The 9,695-nt window shown below is 37.7% G+C and overlaps 1 protein-coding gene and 1 long non-coding RNA gene across 2 annotated transcripts; one reads left to right on the top strand and one right to left on the bottom strand.

Annotated features, from left to right (window-relative positions):
* Positions 1 to 352: 352 nt before the first annotated feature.
* Positions 353 to 7,070, bottom strand: LOC140799095 (uncharacterized). The gene is made up of 4 exons (XM_073153241.1): positions 6,604 to 7,070; positions 6,419 to 6,510; positions 1,764 to 1,877; positions 353 to 795 (listed from the first exon to the last, which is right to left on the bottom strand). Exons 1-4 carry the CDS (start codon positions 6,824 to 6,826, stop codon positions 622 to 624), a joined length of 603 nt encoding a protein of 200 aa, XP_073009342.1. The 5' UTR covers positions 6,827 to 7,070; the 3' UTR covers positions 353 to 621.
* A 152-nt stretch (positions 7,071 to 7,222) lies between these two features.
* On the top strand, positions 7,223 to 9,459 carry LOC140799096 (uncharacterized). Its single transcript, XR_012110948.1, has 4 exons — positions 7,223 to 7,449; positions 7,573 to 7,865; positions 8,966 to 9,179; positions 9,281 to 9,459. It is a non-coding gene; the product is annotated as an uncharacterized lncRNA (long non-coding RNA).
* Positions 9,460 to 9,695: the final 236 nt, after the last annotated feature.

The following is a 9,695-nucleotide window of genomic DNA, read 5'->3' on the forward strand; positions in this document are numbered from 1 at the left end:
AATGGTACTCCCTTGTGCACGAATGAGTTATTTAGGAATCTGGAATGATGATTAAACGAAAAACACAGCCTTTAGTCCCAACTCAGCTCGATTTATAGGATTTAAGGATTTAAAATTTATAAGGGAATTATCCTTAATAGAATCACATAGGTGGCACAATCCTGATGACTAGCCTTACAATGATGATGATAATGAAGATTGTATATTTCATAAAATCTATGCTCCTTTCAGTTCATAACTATTGAATCCTCTGCAGCACGATTTTGTCTATTATTTCTAGTAACATCTATTCTGATCAAAGTAAAGAGAAAAAGTAGGAATTCCATAGGTTAAGCAACCAAACAATCAGGGGTTCAATAGCCAATTAGAAATGATTGAAGACTATCTTCAAGAAATGGTTGAAGCACTTACAATATGCAGCATATCAAATCTAGAAAGTGCGGCAACAAAGGGGAGGATGCAATAAATAGCAAAGCAGACTTTATAACATCAGAGGTGCGAAAACCCAAACCTGACAAAAAATTAACCATAAAATGAACGGAAGAAAAAAAAATTTTAACAATAAAACTAAAGGAAGTACAACTCTGTATTAGTTGTTTTAGGGCCACATATATGTTATCCTCAGTTTCTACCCCTGCTGCATCTGGGAGCAACAATAGACCATCCCTCTTCGTCGGGCATTGCTTTACTAGGCTTTGGCTGGTCCATAGTCATTTCCTTCGGCTCAGCATCATCCACCATCATTTCTGCTAACTCTTCCTCTTCGGAGCTCTCGTCTTTGTTGTCATCAATCAACTGCATCACACGATGCAAGTTCATATTATGAAGCACACAAACAGAATTTCACAGCCTGCCAGGTCGTCACAACACTAGAATTTGGATTAAGCATGATTGTGATATTACATGGTTTTAGTTTTTGGAGAAAAGATTGGAGATTAACCCCCAATTAAGATGATCGTGATATTACATGATTATTTGAAGATATGACAGTTAATATGATTAACCAAATGCTAATTAAATAATCATTAAATGCACTATACAAACATAGCATTCTATCTCTCTTATGAGGTTGCATCTATTGCAAAAATAGTTACTATGTAAGAATGATGAACCTTTTGCCAACTTGTTGGCACAGCTTCATTAAAGCAGTATTTCTTATCTGACGGACTCAAAATGTGATTATTTGAAACAATAAATAATTCTGAAGTTTAAGACAACTTTCAACAATTTGATACGAAGGGACAACTGTTGACTCTCCATATTTGAAGTAGCATAGAGTTTCACAAAATAGAAAGGTGCTTTACATTTATCTTTCAGCTTGTAAAATATAAGAAAATGTTTTAAGTAAGACATAAAGTGCCTTTAAGCAGAGAAACAATTGTTAAAGATTATGCATGTCCTGACTAGTAAATTTGTTAGAATGTTTTAATATGGCTCGAATTTTCGGTTTCGGTGTTTCGATTTTGACCCCTAAAAAAAATAAATATTTTAGAGTGAAACATAATGGTTTTTGTTTATTGTAGTCCAATATAAATGTTAAAATTAGAAATCTTTATAGTTTTGTCCTTAACCAATGAGTTTTGGCTTTAGGTTTCATCAAGTTTTGGTGGTTATTGTTCTATCTTGGGTGAAACTTCAAACCTTACCTTCTGACAAACCAGTAATTCATATCTTCTCAGGTCTTACAATCAGCTCTAAACATATCAGCATAATAAAATTAGACCAAAATGCAGAAGACTCTGTAAACTGTGTTATTTAATTACCTGTCTACTTTGAGAAACAGCATTTCTTTGGGGACCTGCCTCCCTCAGCTTCTGAATTGGTTCATAGTTACCTTTAAGACAATCTTCGTGCATAATCATCAATTCCTCTGCTATCTGTTAGACAATGAAAATGTAATGACTTACAAAGAAATTAAGTAGAAACGCAAGATTCTGAAGGAGTTGCTGTATTGTTAAATTGTTATCTAGAGCACACTATACAATTCATCCAACAACGCATCCATTCCAGCATGTTTCTAAATTTGGCTGCACAGATTCATGCCTACAACCATTATTTGATGGCGAACATACAAGGCAAAAGAGTGCACATATTTCTCCATTAATGGTTTCAGCTAATTACACTCAAAGAAGCATAGGTATAAACTGCAATTAGCACTTGTTCTTCAAAATCTTGAGGCACACAAGTGGAACCAAGTTCACAAAGTTAGAAACTGAAGCACCAAACATACAGATATATAGGGTCAATTAAGGTAGATTTCTTATAGCATAAATGTAAAATTTGCTGCTTAAAATATGTGGTACAATTAGTGGTTAATAGACCATCAAAAAATGGATGAACAAAAACAAGAAAGAAGTACAAACAAGGACAACAAAAACTAACGCTTGAACCCAACTATTTTAATTCAGATATATGGATCTTTTTCCTCCATCATAATGCATTTCACATAACATTCTCCATCAACTGAACCACTACCATATCTTTCCCCACTACCTAGAGAAATACTTGGTCTCTCTTCTTGGGGTGACATCATTCTTATGAAATAATTTTTCTGACTTATGTGCTATTTCTTATCTGTTGAACATAGTTCAATTATCAATCTTGCAGGTTCTATCCTTTAATTGTAATAAATGCAATTGTCTAATTATATATCCATAATAGCATTACACATCCATTTCAACATTTTTATCTTAGGAGTATGACTAAAGAAGGAAAGAGCAGTAAAGAAGCTTGTCGCTTTCTATTCTCGTCAGTTCTAAATTTTCTAGCCTCAAGAGAATAACAGGATACAACAACATACATAGTAGAAACGTGCAATACAATTTTCAGCAGCATGTCAAGCTTAAATGACATTTCCAATGTTATGGAGTAACCCAGAAAATGATTGTGGGATAGATTATGTTAGGCTTGTCCATACACCAAGAAAAAGGGATGGTACATAAATAAAAATCCTTTAAATTACGCATAAAGAAGTTCTTTTATAGAGGTGAGTTTAAGGACAAGAAGACACTATCATTATCAATTATATAAATAAAAATAAGAAGACAATTATAAGCATACTCTTGATTAAAAGATTAAAAATGAACCTAAAGTGTAACAATATCAAGTTTATCCAAAAAGGTTTACCATACTCCCTCCTAAAAGAATTTCTGATTTTCTTCAAAGTTTTGAGTAACCAACGTTGCTAACGAACAAAAACAAATTTTGGCTAACTTCCAAACATCAGAAATGCCTTCTCAGAATAATTTTTAACATGTTCACATTCTTAACAGACTCTTGATTAAAACCAAGTCCTCTATAATCTACATGTTATGATTCAATCACGTGGGTCGAGTTAGTTTAGTCAAATTGAGTTAGTTAATTAGATTTGCTTATTACTTTAAATTTTAAATAAAGTGGATATAAGATCAATAGGACAAATTGGACCTGATCTGCTTTGATTCTACTCTTATAAATAAGAGTGATCATAGGATAATTATCATGAGTGGAACGATATTGAGTTTAGTTATTTTTATTATCTCATCTTTATATTTTATCGTAACCATTAGATTGCTTTTACTTTCGTAGGAGTAGATTGTAATCCTAGATCTATTCAAAGCATCCAAACCTTAGCCACCATCTTCCTCCATTAGCCACTCTACCTTACAACCGCCCACCACAACCCATAGCTGTCTGCCACCCTTCGACGATCGCCACAACATCGAATAATTACCAATATATCCAATTTTTGACCTTCCTTATTGTTTTTAACATTGTACTATTTTTAACTTTTCACCCCAACTTCAGATTCATGTGAAACCAAAGCCATTAGATTCATAGCTTGTGAGGCTACCATCTATAAAAATCTCATATTTTCTTATGTCCAGATCGATCTAGATCTGATTCCTAATAGTGATATTAGAGGTATCGTTCCTGGGTCGATGGTTAGAAAGAGATCGAAGAAGATAAATAAAAGAAAGAGTAAGAATGAAGGACCAGGAACTCATCTTTGTTCCTGAAGGAGTTACTCTAATGCCATCACCACCACTAGTAGCCATCGCCGACAACAAACCACCAACGTGGGAAAGGGAGTTGGTTGAGTCCATGGAATATCAAAGGAGATCTCCAAGAGGATCGAGAAAGCGATTCAAGTCTTGACGACCGTTCTCCTATCCCAGCACAACCATCTGCACTGCCAACGCCGTCGGCCACGGCAGAAACAAGTCAACCGCGGCTAGAGGAGTCCACCCGTGAAGGTAGAGGGGAGTCCAAACTCCAAACCGCCTCAACTCCTCCTTCGACTTTGGTAAAGCTTGCTCCACCCATGTAGACCCTCCCAGCCATAGTTGCGACGTCGAAGAAGCCCTCAGCAACAAATACCTATCGTCATCTTCCTCAACTACGGTGGAAAACAGTGATTGGAAACCTAGCTTTCCACCGGCAGCAATCCAATCCATCACCAACAACACCTTTGGACCACCCGCACACAAACCATGGTTGTCATTCGTGTCAGCACCGATCAGACAGCCACCATCGACAACCATCTTGACTGCAGCAAAACAATGGCTCGCGGGCTTGGGTTCGGCCCTTCTATGGCCAAGGCTAGTCTCCCCATCTTGACTGCCATCCAGTGATGGCCACCATAGCCACAGGTGACCGTTGCGTGGTCGAACCCAATGGTCATGCTTATGGTGATATTGGCCCAGGCAAGCCACACCAAGGTAGCTTTCGCCAGCCAACAGGAGCCAGTGGACCTGCCGGCGATGCACCATGGTCGCTGCTGCAGCAACTGGAGCCCAAGCTCGATTTTCAGCTTCTATCGCCGCTCGCCGCCGTGAGGACCTGCTAGGCGTCGATTACCACCGGCCAACAATCTTGTCCAACTATTGCCAGCGCCCGTGTAACCTTTGGTGGTACTCCTAGGCCGAAAATACATTTTCAACCCTAGGATTAGGGTTTGGGCTATTGGTTGGGAGAGACGAAGTGCACATATCTCAAGACTAGCTGAATTTTTGCAATCTAGCTTGACCACCTCATGTGAACGAATTGGGAACCCATAAGCATGACTTTAAGCTCAAGTGTGAGCCCGAGAATGACTAGTGGAATAATCTGACGGACCCACATCAACTGATCAAGCCTAACCTGCATGTAGACCTGTGAGCCCATAAGCACAAAATGAGCCAGAAGATCCAGCTAGCGTACTAGTCACCTTATGACAATGTGTTGAAAGCGTGGTGGATATTTATGATCCGACCACATGAGTTAAGTCATATGAGCTTATTGCTTTAAATTTTAAATAAATTGGATGTAAGCCTAATAGAGTGAATTGGATCGATCATTATGATTCTACTCCTATAAATAAGAGTAATTATGGGATAATTATCACGAGTGGAATGATATTGAGTTAAGTTATTTTTATTATCTCGTCTTTATCTTTTATTGCAAACATTAGATCATTTTTATCTTCATAGGAATAGATCATAATCTTAGATCTATTCAAAACATCCAAACTTTAACCATCTTTTCCCACCAGCCACCCTATCTTACCGCCGCCCACCACCACCCTTGGCCATCCACCACCCTCTGACGATCGCCACAATATCGGATAATTACCAATCCGTCAAGATCTGACCTTTATTCACTGTTTTATTTTTTGACTTTTTACCTCGACTTTAAATTTATGTGAAGCCAAAGCTATTAATCCGTAACTCGTGAGGCCACCACTCATAAAAATCTCATAATTTTCTTACGTACAGATCGATCCAAACCTGGTTCTTCAAGTTTGCTCAAAACTATAAATTTGAATAATACTTGGGCCAATTGCTAAAGGCCTTTACGTGTCCATTTCTTTGAAACCTACAAGGGCATCTATTATGTTTAAATGCAAATGCAACTTATTTCTGAGTGCTTCAGGAAAATAGGTAAGAATTCAGGTGGAGGAGAAAACTTCTAGCCTACTTCAGTTTAGGAGAAGAATAAATTGCTTTAGTAACTAAGCACAAATTTTTTTCATCAGAAATCAGTTTCTCTTTTTTATGATACTCAGGAGTTCTTTCTGAAACTAAATACTTGTTCTCTTGCAACACATCTCTTCGCACCCTACCATTAAAATCTTTGAATGAATCCATGCAAGATAATACGACAACCCATTACTTGGCATTGCCTAAACCTAGTATTCTCATTTTACGGGTGTGCTATCTATAAACACCAACATCTAACAAAACCACTGATATTCTAAATCTGCTTTTATTTCAACTTGACTTGCAGTGAACCTAAATCAATACAGTCAACACATCAATTAGATCTGCAAACAATTTCATCCTCTCAATTGCACCATGAATTACAATATACATAGTAAAGAAATTTCACAGGATTATTCTATTATCATATCATCTAACAGGATTAAAATCATCATTATAACAAGAGAAGAGCAGAATACCTCCTCCACACTCCCATCCTCGATCTCCGTATTGAAGGAAACCACCATGCTCTCATCAATCATATTCTCCAGATCATCGATGTAAAGTGGAGCTGAAACGGATAAGCTTCCATCAATTTACCAAATTCACATCCAAATTGAACAAAAAAAAAAAAAACACCATCTTTGGAGGAAAAAATCCTGACCTTTGGATTCAACGAACAAAGAGAGGATGGAATCGGCGAGCTCGTCGGCCTTCCTCCGGGAGTCTCTCCCGCCCCACCCATTCTCCACCGCCATCTGGAGTGCAGTCCACCGCGAGAGGACGAGGGAGATCCCTTCCCGTAGAAACGACATGGACTCTGGAGATAGAGTTGGAAAAGGACCTCGTCGTCCTCCTCCTCGGTTTTCCACGTTGGTAGTATCCATAGTCTCTCCCTGTTTCGCTTGGAGAGGAAAAAGGGGGAAATTTCTTATTAGGGTTTTTAGAGAAAAGAGGAATTCTAGGGTTTTGACGGCATAGGAGAACGGAGTGGGATTCGGACAAGTGGGTGTAACCGAGTTCGAGCCTATTCATGAACACCAAATCACCAATCTTGCTTGAATTGATAGTATTTTTAATTCAAGCCAATTTCGAACTCTAGCCTTGAATTGCTAATATTTCTAAACTGGTAAATAATTTAATGCCCAATAATAAATTATATGTATGATCCGACGGCTGTAACAGCCGGTTTTACCGGTAAAACTCATCCGGTACCTGTTCCAACCCGTGAAAAAGGGTGTATTAGTCCTTTTAGCACTCCCTCTCGCTTTACTCTTCCCCTTCTTCACCGACCCCCGATCTGTTCTCGCTGTCTCCTTTTCTCCTCCCATCGATCTCGATCCATGGCTTTCATCACCGGACCGGCGATCTCTTGTTCTTGATCTTCTCTGTTTCTAGGGGTTCTGGAAAGAATATTGGGCGATATAGAAATGGTCATCCATCTCGATCCATGGCTTTCATCACCGGATCGACGATCTCGATCTCGGCTCCGGCGAGGAAGCCGATCCAGGTATCACGATCTGATCTCTCGTTCTTGATCTTCTCTCTTCTCGCTTTATTTTTTCCCTCCTTTACCGATCTCTGATCTTTTATTGGTTTCTCCTTTTCTCCTCCCTTCGATCTCAATCCATAGCTTCGATCACCAGATCGGTGATCTCGATCTCGTTGTCATGAAGCTCGCCCTTGGCTGCCATTGCCCTCGCCGCCCTTACCCTCTTTTGGAGTGAAAAATAGAGAAAGCTGAGCAGAACCTATCTGCATGATATGAGACCCTCTTGAGCGTGAAAGGGCAGCTCCAAAGCTAAAGGCTCAAGACTAGTATGAGGCACTTTAAGAGAAGGAAAAGGAAGTTATTGAGAAATTTGAAGTAGTGAGGAAGGAAGAGAAAGAGATATCTGACAAATATATTTCTGTCAAGCAGAAGAGGTAATGCACTCATACTAATAGAATTTTGTAAGAAAATTCTTCAAAGTTTGCCACAGTGTATGCTCAATTAACTTTTTTAATCCATTAAAATATGATTTTCATTTTAGAGCTGTGAGGTAGAAAGTACTCAAAGTAGCATTTTATCTTAAAATGGTAATTGCTGGCAAGCTCACTTATGTGAAATTCACGTTGTTTGCTTGATGATCATTGTTGACTTAGATATCCAGAGATTTGGCATAATGACGTCTTTATTTCAAAGAATAGCTTTGGTTAATCTCCAAAGCTGAAGTTTCTTTAGCTATGCTGATTGACATTTTACTTCTTGATAACTATGTAGTAGTCTACATTAAAGTTGTTCTTGGTTATCCAGGTATGACCTATTTATGGAGGCATTAGACCATATCTCGAAAAGTATTGACAAAATTTACAAGCAATTAACAAAGAGACACACACATCCACTTAGGGGAAGAGCATATTTGAATCTAGAAAATGAGGACGAGCCGTTCTTGCACGGCATCAAATACACAGCAATGCCTCCTACAAAATGCTTTAGAGATATGGAACAATTATCTGGTAGGGAGAAGACTATTGCAGCACTTGCATTGCTCTTCTCCATTCACAGTTTAATATTCTTTATCTAAATCTGCTATTCATCTTTCTTTGTCAATTATTGGTTAGTAATAAGAAGACTGCTACTTGCTGCTTAAGCATTTTTTTTTAAAAAAAATTCCCTAAGCTGGCTATTGTGTTTCTTGGAAATTCCTGATTCTACTGAAATGTGTATGGTGCCATGCTTGACGCCTGCATACTGATTAATAAGTGCTATTTACATCACCAGTAAAAGTGTAATACAATTTTCACTTGCAATGTGATGTACTACAATTCATTATGTTCAGATTTAACAGGACAATCAGTCTCCTTCCATAAAAAGAGCTTTCACTTGAGTCTGTCAATTTTCTGGGCTTGTTTGATTTATTTGGATCACTCATTTGCTTACCTAATAGGAGCTTAAGCTTTGAAAGCTTTATCTTTACCTCCAGAAAAGGTATCTTTAGATGTGTTAAGTGTTCTCTACCTTATTTTCTGCACAAAATTTTCAGTTATAGGCCATCTCCATTCTTCATATTGGATGAAATTGATGCGGCTCTGGATAATCAGAATGTTTCAAAGGTTGCTAGCTTTATTAGGTCAAAATCATGTGATCGGTCTAGATGATGATGGAGGATGTGGGTTCCAAAGTATTGTGATATCGCTGAAGGTGTTTCTATGACAAAGTTGAGCCATTGGTTGGGGTTTATAGAGACTTAAAAGAAGGTAAAAATGCTATATTTATTATCTCCTTGTTCATAAGAATTTCCAGTCGGATATAATTACTATCTGCAAGCTTGTGACACTACACTGTATATTATATGTAGCTGCTCAAGAACTTTTACATTTGATCTGACCAAATTTAGGGAGTCATGAAGCTGTCTTAATTTGTGGTGAATCTGTGAGAGACTACCCACTGTAATGTTTCGTTTTGTCATATCAGACAACTGTTTTGTTATTGTAAATATCTTTATTAAATAATACGAGCCACAGAATTATTTTTTAACTTTGAATGATCGGACGAGCATTTTAATTCGTAGCAAGTGAATAAAATTAATTTTTTTAGTCAGATGCAACAAACAAAGCTCCAATTATCTCAAATGAACTTTTCTTTGTGGTAGGCATCGACTTCCACATGGCAATGCCGATTTCAGCCATAATTCATTACTATTGTAAATCACGTTACCGATCATTAAATACTCTATTTCACACATATTTAATGTTAAATTCAATATATATTTT

This window comes from Typha latifolia, chromosome 12 (genome assembly GCF_019914945.1).
Source record: "Typha latifolia isolate L0001 chromosome 12, TyphaL0001v2, whole genome shotgun sequence".
Taxonomy (NCBI): Eukaryota; Viridiplantae; Streptophyta; class Magnoliopsida; order Poales; family Typhaceae; genus Typha; species Typha latifolia.

Excerpts from the sequence above, each read along its gene's own strand:
- LOC140799095 (XM_073153241.1), bottom strand. The coding sequence starts at position 6,826 with ATGGATACTACCAACGTGGAAAACCGAGGAGGAGGACGACGAGGTCCT. Across the intron at positions 1,878-6,418 it reads AGGATGGGAGTGTGGAGGAG|ATAGCAGAGGAATTGATGAT; the intron begins GTATTCTGCTCT and ends ATTGTCTAACAG. Across the intron at positions 796-1,763 it reads CTGTTTCTCAAAGTAGACAG|TTGATTGATGACAACAAAGA; the intron begins GTAATTAAATAA and ends CGTGTGATGCAG.